The sequence below is a fragment of the Panthera uncia genome, chromosome F1 (genome assembly GCF_023721935.1).
Source record: "Panthera uncia isolate 11264 chromosome F1, Puncia_PCG_1.0, whole genome shotgun sequence".
NCBI classification, from domain to species: Eukaryota; Metazoa; Chordata; class Mammalia; order Carnivora; family Felidae; genus Panthera; species Panthera uncia.
The window spans coordinates 995,933-1,018,707 of record NC_064813.1 but is presented as its reverse complement, the minus strand read 5'-3'; the positions used below and the strand labels follow the sequence as shown (position 1 = coordinate 1,018,707).

Below are 22,775 nucleotides of genomic sequence, written 5' to 3'. Positions count from 1 at the left end.
GCGGGAAACAGAATCTATAGAACTTTTCTGTCCCCCCCAGTAAACCCGCTAGAACCATCCATCATACTTGGTACCACACACGAAGAAGCCGCATGGAGCTAGCCTCCCTTCCTCTGGCACACTCTGCTGTCACAGACGAATGGCGGTGCGGGCTCGGGGAGTCACTGAGATACAGTCTCAGGATTCCCGCTCTCCCTCCCAAATTCCCGTTCCTGATCACAGGGATACTGAGCCATGCTCAAAGTCTGCGTGGGACGACACCTTGCCAACTGGGGCAGGGGCCCGTGCTCTGGCTGAGCTCAGGTCAGGGTGCTGGTCTCCGGGATGACCATGCAAGGACACTGAGAAACTTAAAAAGTAACGGTTTCCCTCTGGAAAAGGGGTCCAGAGATTTAAAATCCCTTCCGTGGCTCAGGTCGTAGTCTCACGATCTTTTTTAAATTCATCCCCCAAATCTGCTCACTTCCTCCTCCTCACAGCCTTCTGTGTGCTATCACCTCCTCCCACCCTCCCTTATTCTTTTTTTTATCCTTCTTCTTTTTTTAGGTCTTATTTATTTAAGTAATCTCTATACCCAACACAGGACTCGAACTAAGGACCTTAAGAGTCACATGCGCTTCTGAGCGCATCCCCATCCTTCTGATTCTAACTACAATTTTTCATATTTATTTATTTACTGTTTTTAATGTTTATTTTTGAGAGAAAGAGAGAGAGAGAGACAGAATGTGAGCAGGAGAAGAGCAGAGAGAGACAGGAGACACAGAATCCAAAGCAGGCTCCAGGCTCCAAGCTGTCAGGACAGAGCCCAGTGTGGGGCTCGAACCCATAAACCTCGAGATCATGACCTGAGCTGAAGTCAGACGCCCAACCCACTGAGCCACCCAAGCACCTCTCTAACTGCACTTTAAAATCACATTTATGGGACTCCTGGCTGCCTCTATCAGAAAAGCACGTGACTCATGATCTCGAGGTCCTGAGTTCGAGCCTCACATTGGGTTATGGAGATTACTAAAAATAAATAAACTTTTAAAAAATTAATCAACTTTAAAAAATAAAAATAAAAACTCACATGTAAAAATATGATGAATGATTACACCTCAAAAAACTAGATAAAAATAAAACCAAAACCTAAAAATTTAGCAGAGCAGCAAGGCACAATGAAAGCAATCCCATCCCCCCACAGACCTTCACAAGAAAATGCGTCCCGTATAACTGCCCCACTGCAGTAACAGCACATCCAGTGTGTGTCCGCTGAGCGGGGCCTGAAACACTTCCCAAATGCGTTAAGGTACAGTTCTGACGTGATCTACTCTGCAGGCTTTAAAGTGAAATCCTCGGGGCGCCTGAGCAGCTCAGCTGAGCGCGTCTGACTCTTGATTTCAGCTCAGGTCCTGATCTCACAGTTGGTGAGATCGAGCCCCATGTGGGGCTCTGCACTGACAGAGTGGAGCCTGCTTGGTATTTTCTCTCTCTCTCCCTCTCTCTCTCCCTCCCTCTCTCTCTCTCAAATAAACTTAAAACAAAATTAGAGTACAAAGATAAATTAAAAACTAAAGTGAAATTCTCTCTGAAGCATTCCCAGTATATTCTAATTAAAACCTACAATATAAGTAACAAGAATCTTATATTCTTAGACTAGTGACCACTCTTATGGAAAACACACATGTCCTTAGACATCGCAACCGAACATTACAAATTGTTAAAATTTATGCGTGTAAATTCGTGTTCTGACTCTAAGGCTGGACGATGCAAACTGCTATTGCCAAAGTAAACAGGAATTTATGCTGACTCCACGTGGCATTCGGCTGTCAGTTATTTCGTGACTGGCACGTATTTTATTGCAGAAAAAAAGCATTAAAACATTTTTTTAAATTTTCCTTTAAATGCCAGGACACGAAGCATCAGTAAACAAACTAAACTATACTCACCGATATATATTCCAAGTGGCAACGGGCAGGTTGAGAAGGAAGATGAACCAGTGCAATGAGATGAGCATTAACACGGTGACGACGGTGTGGCCGATCAGTTCAGGAATGACCCACTGGAAGGGAAGAACACGGCGTTACATCGCCCTGCTGTGTTCTTCCCGGACGTCCGTGTTATCTGAAGCTAAGTCAGTGGATACGCAGCGTTTACAAGCTAGTGTTCCAAGATTTATTTTTACACTCGGATGACCCAGATGTGCATATGCTGCCAATGCTCACGCCGTGCAAACACGTCACACACAGCTTAAACATAATGCACTTAAATTGCAATTAAGTTTTATCCTCAGCAAAGGTTCAGATTCATTCACTAAGCGGGTATGAATGACAACTGGGGAAGAAACGGAGCATCGTTTACCTGCTATTCCCAGGTCTGTGCCAAAGCCCCTCGCTCTAACCGGGGTGGTTTATATCCAAATATACACTGCCTTGCAAATCAGAATATCAATCTTAAACATTCTCCAATCTCCCGAACCATGAGGGAAATCCTTTCTCTCTCTCGCTCGCTCGCTCTCTCTCTCTCTCTCTCTCTCACACACACACACACACACACACACACACGTACTTTAACAGCTCACAGTAACAGCGAGGAGCTGACCAAATATGACAACGGACCCGGATCCGGGAATCCCAGCCTGCTGGCCCCACGGCACCCGGGCCCTTACCTACGCGTGCTGCCAACCGCGGGGTACTCTACTGCTCATGCGCCAACAGCTGTGGCAGCAGGCCCTCCTTCCACCAGTAATCCTCCTCCCCTGCGAATAGAGACTTTCCTTTCCGTGGAAGTTAACAGTAACAGGCAGACACAAACTGCCTCTTGCAGAAAGCAGAAAGGCAAAACTCAGAGAGGTTAAGTAATTTGCCCAAGGTCACAAAGCTACTTAGTTGGCAGAATAAAATAGTCTAAGTCCAAACACACTGGGCCCAGGTCTCTCGCATTTCCATTTTAGATACTTTATTTTTGGAAACAAAGAAGGGATTTGCTAGGCCTTAAACCTAATTGGCAATCAACAAACTTTTAAAGACGCAAAAAGGAGTTTCTGAAGTGTAACCAATTGAGCACAACGCTTACAAGGGTAAGCTGCAGAAGTCAAACAAACCTGGAGCTGGATCCCTGCTCTCCCCTACTGATTGGCACCACAGGCTCAGGAAAGGTCGCTCTCCCTCTCGGAGCCACGGTTTTCGCATCTGCAAACCGTGGCTGAGGATGCCCGCACCTGCACCTCGCACCTCAGGACGCCGCTGCCCGGAAGGAGACCAGGCGTGGCCCCGCAGAGCTGGAAACGCTTTTACTGCTACCACCGGCCGCACCCTCGGCCCCCGGCCCCCAGCGTAGCTTCCAAACTGGATTTCTTACCTTGGGCGGCAGTCACTTTGTTTTACAGCCACAAACGAGAGGCAAGAGTCTTAGGAAGCGACACTTCGCTTTCCTCTGCTCGCTTTCCTTCCTTTCAGCCAAGCCCTGTGTTTTCGTGGTCGTCCCTCCTCAGCGAGGTGTCCTCCCCCTAACTTGCTCTCTGAAAGTCCTCCCGTGGAGTAACTGAACAGCACGCGACAGAACACGTGCGAACAGCTGCCCTTTCGGGTGCCCCAGCAAGAGTCCAGGGGGACGCCGATGACCCCGCGGTGAGGCGGCCTGTCTACGCGTCGGCCCACAGCCTGGCCCACGGCCTGGCGCCTCCGTGAGTGCGTGCCTTGCCCTAAGCACGGATAGACGGCCGTGTACCAGAAATTGAGGAAGGCCCCCCGAGGGGAAAACAAAGGGAAAGGAGCTTGGAGGAAGCAGATATAATGTAGGAAGCAGAAGGCAATTTCAAAATTATTCTAATCGAGATTCTCAGAGAGCCAGGACACTCACACCTGAGCAAGGGAACAAGGTCTCAGAAATGCAAACCTTGCCGTAAATGGCGTGTCTGTAGGAAATCAGAAGATGAAGCAGAAGGAATCTTAAGACCAAAAGGCAGAAAAAAACCCAAAGGGACAAAAATTTTAAAAAAGAACGGGCAGAGAATCCAGCAGATGAATTATCCAGTGCGTGAAAGTTGGTGAAAGAGAAGAGAGAAAAAGAGGGGAGGGGCGCCCGGGTGGCTCAGTCCGTTGGGCGCCAGACTCTTGATTTCGGCTCAGGTCACGATCTCACAGCTTGTGAGATGGACCCCCGTGTCGGGCTCTGTGCTGAGCATGGACCTGCCTGGGATTCTCTCTCTCCCTGCCCCTCCCCCATGTGCACATGCACAGGCTCTTTCCCTCAAAATAAATAATCATTTAAAAAAAAAATACAACCCAGCTGGTAAAATAACCATCTCCTAAAGATGAGAAGGCTGAAAGTAATATAATGCTGATTACGCCTCGATTTTTTTAAAAAGTCTTGCAGTTTGGCAGATAAATACACACAAAATCTTTTATTTCGAAGACTAGGTCTATCACTGTATGAAACCACATTCTGGAAAATTCAAAATAAAGAAAAAAAGAAGAGGAGGAATATAGTTTGCCAGAAATTTTAATTGTCCGAATGTCACGTTTCTCCCCCATGGACCAGAGAAATAGAAGCAGATGCAGAAGAGAAAAAACACACGGGAGTGACTTCCGGGTGAAGCCGAGAGCACCTCGCAGGATTTAGTGAGCTGTGGCGTGAACTTTTATCCAGAAAGTCTTCTGTCTGCTCAGCTGGTAAAATGAATCAGGACTAACTGGTTTCCCTACATCCAGAGGAACCCTGCGGTTCAGAGCATCCTTGCCAACACAGAGTTCTGACCATGCACTAAAGGTAAAATGGTCTCGAGACAAATCAACTAATTTATTCCATTTCTCAGCAAACCACGAAAAGAAGGTCATCTTTTATGCAACAAAACAGACTGGGCTTTTTAGTCACGAGCAGGGAGGATGGGTTTCGACACAGAAGACAAAAACGATTATCTTCATAACAAGCCTTTTCGTCCCAAAGTACCTACGGACACAGGGACAAGGTAGAAGCCGAGTAAAGCAACAAATTTCAAGTGGGGTCTCCCAGTACAGTTTCACGATCTAAAATACTGCAGAAACACAGTAGCTCTACAAACATTCCAACGAGTAGGAAACAACATACACTTCAAAACCAAATATACATATATGTTGGTTATCTATAATAACCTCAAACCCAAAAAACGAGTAAGGAAATGTCTTACCTTGTTTAATTTGGAGCAACATGATCTAGCATTAATGTAATCACATTCTAAATCGGACAATGTAATTATCTGAGGATCGAGATAAGGAATTACAAGACTTTTTTTTTTTTTAACTTTTTATTTATTGTTTTTGAGAGAGAGCGTGCACGTGAGAGCATAGGCAGGGGAGGGACAGAGACAGAGAGGGAGACACAGACTCCTTAGCAGGCTCCAGGCTCCGAGCTGTCAGCACAGAGCCCGATGTGGGGCTCGAACTCGTGAACCGTGAGATCATGACCTGAGCCACCCTGGTGCCCCTACAAGACTTTTTTCTTTGTTATAGCTAAATGTTTTCAAGTTTCGGAAAAAAAACCCAACTGTAGTGCAGAATTAGATTTGCCTTGAAAAAATTTTAGTTATTTCCTTAAAGTTCACTCATTAGACAACTCAATTTTCTCATTTATGTTCCTTCAACAAATTATTTTCACAAAAGAATCTTAGTATGCTCAATTCTCAAGTGACCCATACCAGAACATCCAATCTGACTTCCTCAAAAGTGAAAATGACCATAAGAATCGGAAAATAAGACCTATAAAAACAACTTAAATGTGAAAAACCTGAATAGACCCCACTATCGATACAGTGGGGTCACAGGTGAGCAGTGGTTATGGCTCCTCATAGAGGATTTGTTTTCCTAGTATTTTTCTCTCTTTCCCAAACTTTGCACAGTAAGCACACATTCTAGTAGAATTAAGCAAAAAACGAGTTTTAGCATAGAATATAAACTCACAAAAATGTGAGGACAGACACAGAAGGAAACGGCCTCAACTGAATGATACAAGGCCTGAAAACTACTGTCAAATAAATTCTCCACCCCCCACCCCCTGCCCCCCAATAGCTGGGACAAAGCAGAAAGGAAACAGCAAAATGCTGAAGATCACTGTCGGCAGGCGACAGAAACACGGGGTTTATTACACGACACTCTCTACTGTAATGTTTGGAAATGTCCAATAGCACAAGTGAAAGTAGGTGTTCTCACCCAAATTCTAAACATTTCTGTACAGATATTCCCCTATCACCTCAACACAATGAAAGTCAAACTCGTCACCGTCTCCACAAATTGTTCCACGTCCACGCGGGTTTCATTTCTGTCGCCGACACAAGCATCACCTGTCCAGGCTCAAACCCCAGGGGGGTCATCGCTGCCTTCGTGTTCACACCCCACAAGCAGCCTTCACCGGCCTGCTCTGCCCAAGAATCCTGCCTTCCGCCGGCCCACGGTTCGAACCCTATTTCAAACCCACACAGGCCCATTCCCCAATGGTTTCTTACCTTCCAGTCTTTCCTCTTTCCAACCCACTCTACAGACTCATCTTCCTAACACACCATTTGTTAATGTCAAGAACATTCCATGGCTCCCTACTGCCTCGAGGATAGAAGTGAAAGCTCAAGTTGTCCCCACCTTCACAGGCAAACCTTTCAAAGTCTGATCTAATCCAGCCTTTCCAACCTTGACCTTCTCCGGCCAAAATCAACCGTGTGCTCCAGATGCTCTATGCCTTGACCCCATCACCCAGGAATGCCATAAACATGCCTGTCTCTGCACCTTTGCTCTTGTCTGGTTCTGAACACCCACCCCTCCCCTTCGGCACAGGCTTTCTTCGGGGTTCGAAGTCCAGGAAAACTCCCATCCCTACAGCACTTCTACCCTGACCGCTTCTACCTCCAGAAGGAAGCTCAGGCAACTATCCAAAATGACAGTAACGTGCTGAATCCCAGCGAAACACACCCCACACGCACCTTAATGTCTACCTAACACTTCCCTTTGTACACAATTTGCTATAAGCCAAGGCTATTTTAAATCGAGCCTAACTTTCCAAACATCAAAACCAGAAACCCAGGTTTTATTTCTCTGTTAAGTCCCAGTTCTTTATGTCACAAGAGGGACATAGGTCACCAAAATTTAGGCCAGTAATTCTGCTTTTTCAGTCACTTCACCAAGCCTAATAAAACTGAAGGTTCTTGGGTGCCTGGCTGGCTCAGTCGGTGGAGCCTGCGACTCTCGATCCGGGGGTCATGAATTTGAGCCCCCTGTTGGGTGTAGAGATTACTTAAAAATAAAATCTTGAGGGCTGCTGGGGTGGCTCAGTCCGTTAAGCACCTGACTCCGGCTCAGTTTGTGTGTTCGAGCCTCGTGTCAGGCTCTGTGCTGACAGCTTGAGACTGGAGCCTGCTTTGGATTGTGTCTCCCTCTCCCTGCCCACCCCCCTCCGCACCACTTATGCTGTCTCAATAAACATTAAAAAAACATTTTTTTTAATAAAAAATAAAAATCTTTAAAGCAAAAAACAAAACAACCTGAAGTTCTCGTTAGAATTCATCTGTTAAAGAAAAAACTGCAGCTGAACTGGGCTGGGGTGGGGCAGAGCCCAGGGGCCACGGGGCGGGCACTGTGCTGGGTGCCGAACGCGTGTTCTCACTACACACACACACACACACACACACACACACACACACACGTGCGCGCGCGCCCCTTCCTGGGAAGTAAACACTTCCCATTTCACCCAGAACAGAGGCAGGTGCAACACTGCGCACAGCGAGCCTCTGGCTGAGCACTGGGGTCCTCACTGCAAACTGTGTCCATTCCCTGCAGATCAGGCTGCCTGTCCCTAACAAAGTTCGAGGTCACACCGATAAACCCACGCCACGCCTATCCCCAAGCCAGGGTGCTCTGGAGAAAAGAAAGTTTGATTCGCTCAGAAAGCAACCCGAGGGGGCTTCCGACTCTCGATGGTGGCTCAGGCCACGATCTCACGGGTTGTGTGGGGTGGAGGCCCCGTAGGGCTCTGCGCTGACAGCAAGGAGCCTGCTTGGGGTCCCCTCTCTCCCTGTCTGCCCCTCCCCCCGCTCGCTCTCTCAAGAAGTAAACATTAAAACAAAAAGCAAAAGGAAAACATGACAAAGGAAGCAGCCCCCGTGATCCCCGAGGAAGGACAAGGGGCAGCCTGGCACGGATTCTTCCCCGCTGTTTAAGGACCTCTGACTGGCCCGGGGCTGGACGCTCCCTGCGGGCGGGTGCGGATCCCGCATCCACGCAGGGGCCCCGAAAACCGCGTGACGACAGCACACGACCACAAAGTGCGGGCGCGGCCGGGCACCGACGCCAAGGCGGCCGCCGCAGGGGCCCCGCAAGCCCGGTCCGCACGACGCCCGCTTGCCGCCACGGCCCCCGCAGGGCTCCGCGGCGACCCGAGGGGACGCCCGCCGGCCCGCGCGCCCCCGGCAAGGGTGGGTGGAGAGGGGAAGGGCTCAGCGGCAGCGGCGAGGGGGACGGCGGGGGGGGGGGGGGGGGGGGGGCGGGGGGGGGGGGCGGGGCGGGCGCCGCCGCGGCGCCGGCCCCCCTCCCGGCTCCGCGCTCGGGGCCCGGGCCCCCCCACTCCCGCGCACCTGCCCGGCCCCGCCTCAGCCCCGTCCCTCGGGCGCCGGGCCCGGCCGGCCGGCGCCCGCCTCAGCCAAGGATACGAAGTACACCGAGAGGAAGATGAGCGCGCAACAGTCGAGGAGAGAGAAGACGAACACCACCGCCTCCATCCTCCTCCGCCGCCGCTCCTTCCGTCAAACCGGCCCCGGCGCCCGGCGCGCCCGGCCGCCCCTGATAGGCCCTCGCCGGGGCCGCTGGGGCGCGTAGTCCCGGCGCCGCAGCATGCCGGGACTTGTAGTCCGCCGCCGCCGTCCCGACGCAGGCTGGGAAGTGTAGTTCGCGAGCCCCGACGTGGACGCGAGGCGAGGGCGGGGTTCCACCTTCATCCTGACCGGTCCGGAAACGGTGACCAGAAGTAATCAGCGAGCATTCACAGAACGCTTGCGTCCCCCGGGCACCCGACTTGGCCACGGGAAGGGGTTCTCCTCGCAAAGCGCAAGTCCTACAGCGACAACCCTGCTGGAGATTCACCCTCCTGATGCCGCGTTGTCAGCGGGCCTCACCGTTCCCTGCCTCAGCTGTTGCAGCGCCCACTCGCTCCGCTGCAGACGTTAGGATTTTTGAAGACGCAGTGTGTTGTCTTGTTCACTTAAGCAAGTATTCACGCACCCGCCCCCACTGCGAGACCTGCTCTGACCCCAGGCACAAAAACCAGCCAGGCAGGCCGGGAGTCACAGGGAAAAGGCCATTTATTTCAAAGGCAAAGTCCATCAAACTCACACATCTGTTCAACCAATACTTTATTTTTATTTCATTTTTAAGTAGGCTGCACACGCAACCTGGGGCTTAAACTCACGATCTTGGGATCAAGAGTCACAAGCCCAAGCAACTCCCAGCCAGGTATCCCCCCACCAGTATTTTCTGGTGCCAGCTAATATGTGCCAGCTCCTGGGCCCTACGGATACATGAAGAATGACGGGGAAGGTCCTTACGTTCCGGTAGCTTCCATTACAATGGGGGAGACCGAGGGCAACAACAAAAATCTATTACTGACAGGCAGTTGTAAGTAACTGGAAGAAGGCAGGGAGGTGAAACGTTGCAGACTGAACAAAGCCAGGCTGACCAGCTAACATCTAATTTGAACTCTGAACAAAAGCGTGTTTCTGAAACACGCTTCTGAAGATGGGAATCAGGATTGCAAAGGCCCCATTGCTCATAGAAACTTGACGTCTTTAAGGAACAGGAAAAAAGGACCATGTGGCCGTACTACAATGAACAAGGGGGTAGAATTTTGACCTGCCATCAGAGGTGGCATGGAAAGGTCACACAGGCCTTGTGGACCACCCCCCCCCCACACACACACACACACAAGTTTCACCTTTATTCTCATATGATGATAAACCACAGGACAGTTTTAAGTATAAAAGTACCTTGGTCTGATTTACATTCTAAAAACATCCTTCTACGGGTGCCTGGGTGGCTCCGTAGGTTGAGCGTCCGACTTCCGCTCAGGTCATGATCTCACGGTCTGTGGGTTCGAATCCTGAGTCGGGCTCTGTGCTGACAGCTCGGAGCCTGCAGCCCGCTTCAGATTCTGTGCCTCCCTCTCTCTCTGCCCCAACCCACTCACGTTCTGTCTCTCTCAAAAATAAAAAAACATCAAAAAAAATTTTTTTTAATAAAAAATAAATAAATAAATAAATAAATAAATAAATAAAAACATCCTTCTGTGTGGTGCACTATAGGTATGGAAGGGGTCAGGTTTGTCTGCAAGGAAACCACGTAGGAGAGGATGAATAAGGGGACCCATGTGACCGCAAACCAACAGGATTTCCTGGACGGGGCATAAATCCACAAGATCACCAATGGTTCGTAGGTTAATGCCAGACAGGGAACAGATGACAGACCAGCTAGGACTATACTCCCCCACACCTTGCACACACCACTGTCAGAGCGTTCATCACATCAACTGCTCCACATGCCCAGCCAGCCATGCCCTAGATTACACTGAAAGTAACAGATGTTATTAGTTTTTGTACACCGCCGTAGCTTCCATCCTGTGAATAGCTGGCATTTAATAAATGTTTGCTAAATGAATGACCTATACGGACTCTAAGGAGAAATTTCATTAAAATTATTCCAGATTTTATTAAAAACGTAAACCTAGGGGCGCCTGGGTGGCGCAGTCGGTTAAGCGTCCGACTTCAGCCAGGTCACGATCTCACGGTCCGTGAGTTCGAGCCCCGTGTCAGGCTCTGGGCTGATGGCTCGGAGCCTGGAGCCTGTTTCCGATTCTGTGTCTCCCTCTCTCTCTGCCCCTCCCCCGTTCATGCTCTGTCTCTCTCTGTCCCAAAAATAAATAAAAAACGTTGAAAAAAAAATTTAAAAACGTAAACCTAATCTCACGTTCCTCTCAAGTTGGAGCAGAAAACAACAGGCTATCCCACATTCTTTATGTGCTGTTTAATTCTGAGTAAAAAAAAAAAAAAAAAATCTGGGACCAGAATCAAGAGAGAGTTGCAAGTTCTAATCAAGACAGTCTCTGCCTCATTCTACTTGAAAATTCAAAACATGGTTGCAATGGCAAAATTTGAGAGAATAATGTTGATCAGGATTCAAAAACAGTGTGTATGTGTGCAACATAGAGAGAGAAAGAGAGAGAGAGAGAGAAACAGAGAGATCAAGACTTTGGGTTTAAAATATAGCTTGGGGCACCTGGGTGGCTCAGTCGATCTCAGGTCATGACTTCAGGGTTCATGGGTCCAAGCCTCACATCGGGTTCTGCACGGACAGTGCCAAGCCTGCTTGGGATTCTCTCTCTCAACCTCTCTCTCTGTCCCTCCCCTGCTCCTGCTCTCTCTCTCACTCGAAATAAACTTAAAAAAACTTTTTTAAATAAAATATGGGTTATGCTTTTAAAAGTACAAATTGAGGGGCCCCTGGGTGGCTTAATTGATTAAGCGTCTGACCCTTGATTTCGCTCAGGTCATGATAACACAGTTAGTTCGAGCCCTGTGTTGGGCTCCACACCATCAGCCTGCTTGGGATTCTCTCTCTCTCTCTCTCTCTCTCTCTCTCTCTCTCCCTCTCTCTCTCTCTCTCCCTCTCCTGCTTGAGCACTCATGCTCTGTCTCTTACAAAATAAATAAATAACCTTAAAAAAAGTTAAAAGGATAAACTGAACTGTGAAAGTTTCCAGTCTGGCTCGTAAGGAGCTAGCAAATTACCCCTAGGTCCTAACAAATAAAAAGCCAAATAAACTGAAAAATCAACATTTCTTACATCTATCAGAGGAGTGAGGTCACTGCTTCAAATACACGGGAGAGAGACAGGCTGTCGCAATCATGACTTGTCGGGGCAGAAATCTCCACTGGGGCAGGAAACCCTCAACAGTGACACCAAGTCGGAGGCTCAGTGGGACAAGGCTGAATAGAAAACTCGAGCAGCCACACTAGTGTGAATCTTACATCCCGGAGTTCTCTCAGGTTTTCCTAGTGAAGACTGAAGAAAAATCTCCCAACAGGGGAAGGCAAAAGTGGCCATTTGTAAGTGCCAGAGCGGGATCATATTATTTAAACGCAGACATGGAGTCATCATAAATATGTATTGCAAACTCTAGGGCAACCACACACACACACACACACACACACACAAAAAAGTGATATTGATATGCTAAGAAAGAAGAGAAAAAGGAACCATATAACATGCTCTATTAAAATCCCAAACGGCAGAAAAGGAATAGAAGACAAAAACGCCAAGGCAATGAATAGAAAACAGTAACAAATAATGGTAGATGTGAATACAACTGTACCAATAATCACTCTAAATGTTAATGGTCTAAACGTACAAATTATGTGACAGAGATTATCATAGTGAATCAAAAAACAAGACCCAACTACGTGCTGTCTAGAATAAACTTTAAATATAAAGACACGTATAAATTAAATGTAAAGGGACGGTTGCTATGAGAGTAAAACTTTAATATTCTCGCCAGAACAACAAAATGGTAATTACGTGAGGCAAAGGAAGTATTCATTAATCTCACTTACATGCAGCGAATAATTATGCTGTACACCTTCAACTTAGGCAATGTTATACGCAATTAGATCTCAATAAAGCTGGAGGGAAAAAAAAGTAAAGGGATGCAGAAAGATATCCCATGCTAACACTAATCAAAAGAAGGTGGGATAGGGGCACCTGGGGGGCTCAGTCGGCTAGGCATCTGACTCTCAATTTCAGCTCAGGTCACGATCTCACCGTTTTTGAGTTCGAGCTCAGCATAGGGCTCCATGCTGACAGTGCAGAGTCTGCTCGGGATTCTCGGTCTCTTCCTCACTCTCTGCCCTTGCCCTGCTGGCACACTCTCTCTCAAAATAATAAACATTAAAAATAGAAAGTAGGAGAAGTTATATTAATTTCAGACCAAGCACACTTCAAAGTGAGAGAGATTATCAGGGATAGGAGGAGCACTGCATAATGATAAAAGGCCAAGCCTCCGAGAAGACACAACGATCCTTAATGTGTATGCGCCTAACAGCAGAGCATCAAAATATGTGAGGCAGAAATTGGCAGAACTACGAGGAGAAATAAATGAATCCGCCATTAGACTTGGCGACCTCAACAACTCTGTGACAGAAATGGACACACACAGCAGATGGAAGATCAGTAAGGACACAGCTGAACTCAACAACACCATCAATCATCGCTTCTCGGCCTTTTGGCTGAGATCAAGTGCAGCAACACCATCAATCAACAGGATGTAATTCCCATCTATGGATGAATCAATGGATGACTCCACCCAACAGAATACATACTCTTCTCAAACTGAATGGATTCCTCACTTGCTGGGTGAGGATTCCAGATAAAAGGTACATGGATATAAATCTTTGACACCTAGCATGTCTGGGGTTAGCTTTGTTCTAGTCCTATCTTGATCGATAGTTTGAATTAGTGTAGAATTACAGGTTGGAAATTTTCTGGAATAATTTTCACAGCATTGCTCCCTTGTCTTCTAGCTTGTATTAGTGCCTAAGTTGAAATTTTTGTACGTTCTAAAGTTCCTGATCCTATGGATATAATCTGTCCGTTCTTCCGGGAAGACTTAGGACCTTCCCTTTTCCCTGATGTTCTGAAGTGTCATGACGACACATCTTCTTCACTGTGTTAGGCACTCAGTGGACTTGTGGATGTGAAACACATGCCTTCCAGTTCTCATACGTTTCCAGGGTTGCTAAGGTTTTGTAAAACTTCTGTTTTGTACCTTGTTGCTTCATAAAACAACTTTTATTAATACACTGGGACTTCCTAGACACAGGATTGTTCCTCTATTTCCATCCCTGTATATTTTGTTTGTTTTACTTTCTGTGGGAATTCCTCAACTCTACCTGACAAACCTTCTGATGAAGCTTATTTACTGTTTTCTCTTTAATTTATAAGAGATCCCTTTTGTCTTGTTTTTGTTTTTTGTTTTTTTTTTTATACTATCCTCTTCTTGTTTCAGTGATACAGTATCTTCTCATTTCCATGAGGATATAAATTTTGGTGTATCGGACATATTCTGCTCTGAGCATTACCTCTGTTACCTCTAATTTCTGTTTCCACTAATTTGTTTTGGTCTGTGTTTCAATGTTGGAGATTAACTTTAATCCTTGATGGTCTGTCTGTTCATATGTTAAATTTAACAATGCAAACAAGGGGCACCTGGGCGGCTCAGTAGGTTAAGCCTCTGACTTAGGCTCAGGTCATGATCTCCCGGTTCGTGAGTTCGAGCCCCACGCTGGGCTCTGTGCTGACAGCTTGGAGCCCAGAGACTGTTTCAGATTCTGTGTCTTCCTCTCTCTCTGTCCCTCCCCAACTTGTGCTCTCTCTCTCAAAAATAAATAAACATTAAAAAATTTTTAAAAATAAGATAAAAAATAAAAATGCAAAAAAGGTGGTTGGGAGCTCAGTGTGGATGGACAGGGCTGGTTGACTAGTACGTTTCACTGTGTGTCGATCAGCGGTCAGCTACTCGGTCAGTGGTTGACCCTCGCCTCCTCAAATGTGTGTCTGTTCCCTAGAGCCCTTCAGTTAGTCCAGAAAAGAATCCAAACTCTTGCTTGGAAGAGTATAAGCCAAACTTGCCAGATTTCTGAGAAGGAAAAATGGGGAAATGGAGCTGGGGTTTCATGTGAGGACACTCGCCTAATCTTGCTGTGTTCAGTTGTACATCTCTGCTGTCTGCTTAGCACAAAAGAAGAAAAAAATACATATGGACTAGAAAAGAGGAAATCAATTCAGTCCATATAGATTGTCTTTATAACCAGGTTGGAGGACACAAAATCAATACACAAAAATCAACTGCATTTTTCTATTATCTACTTAACAGAAATCAAAATTTTAAAATAGTACTACTTATAGTATCACCAAAAGGCATGAAATATTTAGGGATAAATCTGATCAAATATCTCCAGTATCTGTACGTGATAACTATTAAACACTGATGAAATATATCAAAGAAGACCTAAAATAGATACACCATGTTCATGGCTTAGAAGAGTCGAAGTTGTTAAAATGTCAATTCTTCCAAAATGGATCTACAGATTCGATACAAAACCAATCAAGATCACAGTAGGATTTCTTCAAAGGAAATGTCAAGCTTATTATAAAAATTATATGGTAAGACAAAGAACTTATAATAGCTAAGACAATTCTGAAAAAAAAAAAAATCAAAGTTGAAGGACACACACTGATTTCAACAGAAGGAACCCAATAGAATTTAAGTAAGGAGTTAGAATGAAAAATTCACTAGAAGGTGTGATCAGGCAGAAAAATAATCAGCAAACTTGAAGATACATTAACTGAAATTGCATAGCCTAAGAGGAAGAAAGGAAAAATAAAGAACAATCGTCAGACCACATGAAATCTGCAGGACGCTATCAAAGTACCAGTATGTGTGCAATGAGAGTGCCAGAAAAAGAGAGAAAGGAATAGGAAGAACATTTGAAAACATAATGACCAATATGTACATGAACCTACACATCCAAGGAGTTCAATGAATCCTGAGTATGATAAACTCAAAGAGGTCCACACCAAGACACATTATAATCAAACTATCTAAAGTCAAAGATGGAATTCTGAAAGTGGCAAGAGAGAAGAGATTACTCACATATCTTGGTAAGATTAAAGCTGATTTCTTATCAGAAATCCTGGAGAACAGAAGACACTGAGATAACATAATCGAAGTGCTGAAAAAAGAAACCAAATCAAAATTCTAAACCGAGAATTCTATATGCAGAAAATTGTCCTTAAAATTAAAGGAAAATGTAGGGGCACCTAGTGGTTCAGTCGGTTAAGCATCTGACTCTTGATTTCAGCTCAGGTCATGATCTCATGGTTCCTGGGAAGGAGCCCTTCCTTCGGCCCTATGCTGACAGCAAGGTGCCTGCATGGGATTCTCTCTCTTTTCTCCTCCCCTGTACCTCCCCCCACCTGCACTTTCTCTCTCTCTCTCTCTGGCTCTGCTCCTCCCCCACTCATGTACACACTCTCTCAAAATAAGCATTTTTTTAAAAAGTAAAACAGGGGCGCCTGGGTGGTTCAGTTGGTTGAGTGTCTGACTTCAGCTCAGGTCATGATCTCATGGTTCATGGGCACTACATTGGGCTCTGTGCTGACAGCTCAGAGCCTGGAGCCTGCTTCAGATTCTGTGGCTCCCTCTCTCTCTGCCCCACCCTACTCAGACAGACTCTGTCTGTCTCTCTCTCAAAAATAAATAAACATTAAAAAAAAAATTTTTTAAGTAAAAATAAATTAAGTTAAAAAAAAGAAAAAAAGTAAAATGTAAACCTCCCAGAAGAAAACATATGGGGAAGCTTCATGACATTGGATTTGACAATGACTTCTTGTATATAACACCAAAAGCACAGACAACAAAAGCAAAAATGGATAGAACTACATCAAACTTAAAAAACTTCTGTGCATCATAAATTAAAAAAAAAAAAACACACAAAAACTGTGCATCCATGGAAACTGCTGAGAGAGCAAAAAGGCAATCTACAGAGTGGGAGAATATTTGAAATCATGTATCTGATAAGGAGTTAACAAGAATAAAGAATTCCTACAACTCAACAACAACAAAAATAACCCCATTACAAAATTGGCAAGGATACAAACATATTTTTCCAAATATATACAAACAGCTAACAGATGAAAAGTGTGCTCAACATCATTAATTATCAGACTCAGGAAATCAAAACCATAATGAGATATCACCTCATACCCCTAAGGTTGGCCACTATCAAAAAAACAAACAAAAAAAACCCACCCCACCAAAACCCAGAAAATAACAACTGTTGGTGACAATGTGAAGAAATTGGAACCCTTGTGTGCTGTTGATAGGAATTTAAATTGGTGCAGCCTCTATGAAGAACAGTATGGAGGTTCCTCAAAAACCTAAAAGTAGAATTACCATGTGATCCAGCAATCCCACTTCTGGGTATATATTCAAAAGAACTGAAAGCAAGATCTTAAAGAAATATTTGCACACCCATGTTCACTGCAGTGTTGTTCACGATAGCAGAGAAGAGGAAACAATCCAAATGTCCACTGGTGGATTAATGGATTTACAATGTGGTATGGGGCGTCTGGGTGGCTCAGTTGGTTAGGCATCTGACTTTGGCTCCGGTCATGATCTCACGGTTCGTAGTTCAAGCCCCGCGTCGGGCTCTGTGCTGACAGCTCGGAGCCTGGAGCCTGCTTCGGATTCTGTGTCTCCCTCTCTCTCTGCCCCTCCCCTGCTTGTGCTCTGTCTCTCTCAAAAATAAATAAACATTAAAAAATAATTTTTTTAATCACAATGAAATATCGTTTCATAAATGGCTCTCACTAAAAAACAAAAAAGACAGAAAACAAGTTTTGGGGAGGATTCAGAGAAACCAGAACCTCATGCAGTGCTGGTGGGAATGTAAAACAGTGCAGCTACCGTGGAGAACGGTTGTGTCACTGTTCAAAAAGGTACACATCGAATCAACAATGACCCACCAATCCCCATCAGGTATGTACCCGAAAGCACTAAAACGAGGTATTCGCAGAAAAACCTGTACAGAAACGATCCAGCACATTATTCTTAAGAGCTAAAGAGAGGAACTAAACCTAATGTCAATCAACTGATGAACTGCTAAATCAAACGTGATCTGTCCACTCGGTGGGATATTATTCAACCATAAGGAGCGAAGGACCAACATTCATTGCAACCCGGATAAGCCTTGGAAACACTGCTAAGTGGAAGAAGCCAGACACAAAAGGTCACGTATCGTGCGGCTCCGTTGAAATGAACGTCCAGGACAGGGAAATCCATAGAGACAGAGAGAAGCTCGGTGCTTTCCAGGGAGGGGAAAGGGAGGAATTGGGAGGGACACGGCGCGGGGCTTCTTTTGGGGTCGAGGAAACCGTTCTTGAGCTACGTAGTGGTAATGTTGCACATCACTGCAAACGCCCTAAAGCCACTGAATCTCACAGTGTAAGATAGTTACAACGGAGAATTTTAGGTTATATAAATTTTACCTCCATTTTGAAAATAACGGAATTATGCACTTAAAACAGATGCATTCATCATACGTGACCCCTCAATAGAGTTTTTTAAAAAACAGCAGGCGGGGGCGCCTGGGGGGGCTCAGTCGGTTGAGTGCCCGACTTCGGCTCAGGTCATGATCTCACGGTTTGTGGGTTTGAGCCCCGCGTGGGGCTCGGTGCTGACAGCTCGGAGCCCGGAGCCTGCTTGGGATTCTGTGTCTCCCCCTCTCTGTGCCCCTCCCCCGCTCATGCTCTCTGTCTCTCTCTCAAAAATGAATAAACATTTTTTTAAAATTTTAAAAAAAAAGAGAGAGAGCAGGTGCTGAGTTCTCCTTCAGGAAATGGGCTCTTCCTGGCCATTTGTCCCTCCATATTCATCTTGGACTCAACTTCGGAAACTCCTCCGAATAACCTACATTGGCTCAAATTCATGTTGATTCTGACTGACAGAAACTTCAAGTAACAGTGCTTTAAGCAAGAAGTCAGTCTACTTTTTCTCTCCGTTCCTGGAACAGGCAGAGGCGTTAGGACCTACGCTCACTCTCTCGACCAGAAACTTCCAACACAACCAGTCTCTGCCCTCCCAGAGGTCCTTAACTGTAACGTTCTCACAGTTTTCCCCTGGCCGCTTGGACAGAAGCAGGTTCCCTCTTACTGTGGACACCCAAGTACACTGTTAATTACTTCAGCCTGTTCATTCACTTTCCCGACAATCATCCATCCAACACCTTCTTCCAAAGGGACCATTCCAGGGGCTGTGAAAGCCTTGCTAGTTCTCATTATTTTTTTTTTAATGTTTATTTCTTGAGAGAGACAGAGAGCGAGCTTTTGCGTGAGCGTGAGCGTGAGCGTGAGCAGGGAAAGGGCAGAGAGACAGAGAGAGAATCCCAAGCAGGCTCCACGCTGTCAGCACAGAGCCCGACGTGGGGCTCGATCCCACGAACCGTGAGATCATGACCTGAGCCAAAATCAAGAATTAGACACTTAACTGGCTGAGCCACCCAGGCGCCCCTATTTCTTATCGTTCTAACTATACATTTATTGTTTGCCAGTCTGGGGCCTGCCCCTCTCCCTGGAACATTAAGCTTCAGGACCATAATCTGTTTGACAGTCACTGTAGCCTCACTATAGCACAGACCCAGCAGAGAGTAGATGACAAACATTTGTGGATTTAATACATAAAATGTCAGCTCAAATTATTTTCATTTTACTTAAAATTAGGGACATGAAGGGTGCGTGGGTGGCTCAGTCGGTTGAGTGCCCAACTTTAGCTCAAGGCATGATATCTCAGTTCGTGGTTTCAAGCCCCACGTCGGGCTCTGTGCTGACAGCTCAGAGCCTGGAGCCTGCTTCGGATTCTGTGTCTCCCTCTCATGCTCTGTCTCTCAAAAATAAATAAGTGTTAAAAAAATTAATTTTAAAAAACTTTTAAAATTAGAGTGAGGCAATCATCTCAAAGGAGGGAAAATTTTATAAGTTAAAAGAACTACTAGCCTTTATCAGATAAAAGAAATCAAGGTTTTTTTCCTTTCGTTTTTATTTTTTTAAGTCTATTTATTTTGAGAAACAAAGCACACGAGCAGGAGAGAACAGAGGGAGAGGGAGAGATTGAGAATCCCAAGCAGGCTCCGTGCTGTCAGCTCAGAGCCTGATGCAGGGCTCCAACTCATGAACCATGAGATCATGACCTGAGCTGAAGACGTGACGCTCAGCAGACTGAGCCCCCCAGGGACCTCCAAAGTTTTTTCCTTAACCTGAGAAAGCAAGGATACAGACTCAGTCTCTAGCTTCCAGCAAGCAGGCAACATCCCTTGGGAACCTGGGTGAGAATCCAATGCCATGCATACTCTCGCCTTTTCTCCTTGTTCCTATCATACATGGGGTGACCACGTAATTTACTGTACAAGCTGGAACTTTCTGAGATATAAGGTGAGAAACCCAATATACAAATGAACAATAGCCAGGCTATACATAAAAGCAAAACTCTGGGGGCACCTGGGTGGCTCAGTCAGTTAAGCATCCACCTCTTGGTCATGATTTCAGTTTGTGAGTTTGAGCCCCACATCAAGCTCTGTGCTGACAGCGTGGAGCCTTCTTGGGACTCTCTTTCTTCTTCTCTGTCTGCCCTTCTCTCACTTGCACTCTCTAAATAAATATAAATCATCTCTAAATAAATATAAATCAATCAATGAATCAATCAAACAGAACTCTGCCTTACAACCTGCAGCATCCAACCCAGGAAGCCAGTAGTCTGGCTGATAGAATGCCAGACCATTAATCTAACAAATAATCCAGGAGGCCAAACAATAAATCCTATTAACAACTGGCCCCAAATGGCCAGGACTCCATTAATAACTGACAGTTTCCCTGGTTTTCGTCCCCACTCCCAACTTTAGGACCAACCAGAAAAAGCCGAGTCCACTCCCCTAATCACATAGGATGCCCTGCTTCTATATACCCTCCTACAGCTTCCCCAGGCCAACAGCCTCCAACCAGGGCACCCCGGAAGCCGTCCCTGTTTCAGCCACAAAGCTTCCCCACTCCTCCGCGTCCCTTTGAGTCTCTGCCAGAATGCAAGTGATGGTGGTGGCCTCCCCTGCTATTGCCAAGTTCTGAATAGTCTTTGCCTGTTCTCATTTGGGAGATTTTCATGTATTTCCACCAATTGCTACACTATTAATAACCATGCTGGATCAAGAGGTAAAAATCGGGACTATCCTAAGTCAGTATATAGATCACCCAAATTATAAAGCACAATTAGGCTGCCAGTGAGATACAAAGTTTGGGAGGGCCAAGGCGTGAAGCACAGAAGGTGAAATGTGCCAGTACCACTAGGTGGGGTTGGAGGACATTCCAATTACTGCAGGAAGTTCTTGAGATCTTATGCACTCAGGTTACTAGTCAGTCATCTTTTTGGTTTAGATGTATGATACTATTTAATCTGAACACTAGAATTGATGGAAGTTGTCTTCAGAGAAATAATTACTAGCAGGAAATCCACTGGAAAATGTTCAAGCATACCGTTATCAATACCTAGTATTAACTTATTTTCAATTACTGCCTGCTGCGCCTGATGTAGTAAAATGGTGAAAAACATAATGCTTGCCCTTAAGAAGTAGGCATTGTGGAAAAGTACTTCAGGTCTGTAGGGGTCACATAATTTGCAAATTTTCCCAGTGCAATATTTTTTTTTAATTTTTTAAATGTTTATTTATATTTGAGAGAGACAGAGCATGGGTGGGGGAAGGGCACAGAGAAAGGGAGACACAGAATCCGAAGCAGGCCCCAGGCACTGAGCTGTCAGCACAGAGCCCGATGTGGGGTTCAAACTCACAAACTGTTAGATCATGACCGGAGCCGTCGGATTCTTAGCCGACTGAGCCACCCAGGCACCCCTTTCCCAGTGCAATATTAAAATAAGGGGCTACTGGGGTGCCTGGGTGGCTTAGTCAGTTAAGCCTCCGACTTCGGCTCAGGTCATGATCTCACGGTCCGTGGGTTCGAGCCCCACATCGGGCTCTGTGCTGACAGCTCAGAGCCTGGAGCCTGTTTCAGATTCTATGTCTCCCTCTCTCTGTGACCCTCCCCCGTTCATGCTCTGTCTCTCTCTGTCTCAAAAATAAATAAACATTAAAAAAAATAAAATAAAATAATAAAATAAAATAAAATAAAATAAGGGGCTACTTGTTCAAAAAGTTTTAAGAATTCCAAGGTGGAAACACTGTGTATCAATTGTATTTCCAAGAAAAGAAGAAAGAAATCCTTTGATTAGGAACAATGAGAAATACTATATTTCTTAAAAGTAATACCTTCGACAGCCATACAAAAATTTTTAAAAAGCCTAAAATTCTAGTGTTTAGGGTATTAAATTTCTTAATTAAATTAGGGTTGACAAAAAGACGGTCAAAAAAATAATTATCAAAGATGGTGCATTTCATATCATATATTTTAAATGTTTAATGCTTTTAACAATGAAATACTGTGAATACTATTACATTAAGCAAAATACATTTTTTAAGTTTATTTATTTTTATTATTTTTTTTAATATGAACTTTATTGTCAAATTGGTTTCCACACAGCTTATTTATTTTGAAAGAGAGAGAGAGAGCGAGCGGGGAAGGGGCAGAGAGAGGGGGAGAGAAAGAATCCCAAGCAGGCTCCATGCTGTCAGCACACAGCCCAATGCAGGGCTTGACCCATGAACCATGAGATCATGACATGAGCAAAAATGAAGAGTCAGACACTTAACCGACAGAGCCACCCAGGTGCCCCAGCAAAATATTTAAGTGTATGTATTTGAGAGACAGAGTGTGTGAGCACGAGAGAGTGAGGGAGGGCAGGGAGGGAAAGAGAATTCTAAGCAGGCTCCACACTGTCAACGCAGAGCCTGAACCGTGAGATCATGACCTAAACTGAAATCAAGAGTCAGACACTTAACCGACAGAACCACCCAGGCACCCCTAAGCAAAATAGTTTTTTTAAATGTTTATTTATTTTTGAGAGAGACAGAGCACGAGGAGGGAAGGGGCGGAGAGAGGAGGAGACACAGACCCCGAAGCAGGCTCCAGGCTCTAACTTATCAGCACAGAGCCAGATGCAGGGCTCGAACCCATGAGCTGTGAGATCATAACCTGAGCCGAAGTCGGACACTTAACCGACTGGGCCACCCAGGCACC

At 45.6% G+C, this 22,775-nt stretch overlaps 1 protein-coding gene across 2 annotated transcripts in view; it reads right to left on the bottom strand.

Annotated features, from left to right (window-relative positions):
• CNIH4 (cornichon family AMPA receptor auxiliary protein 4) overlaps positions 1-22,775 on the bottom strand; it is a 29,935-nt gene that overhangs the window by 6,006 nt on the left and 1,154 nt on the right. Inside the window, exons 1-3 of one of the 2 annotated variants that reach the window (XM_049633797.1) lie at positions 8,648-8,767; positions 5,147-5,215; positions 1,929-2,041 (exon numbers count right to left, since the gene is read on the bottom strand). In XM_049633797.1, the coding sequence (XP_049489754.1) occupies positions 1,929-2,041; positions 5,147-5,215; positions 8,648-8,716 (251 nt within the window). In that variant the 5' untranslated portion in view covers positions 8,717-8,767. Of the gene's footprint in view, positions 1-1,928; positions 2,042-5,146; positions 5,216-8,647; positions 8,768-22,775 lie in introns of those variants that run through there. The other variant, XM_049633796.1, reaches the window with a different exon arrangement.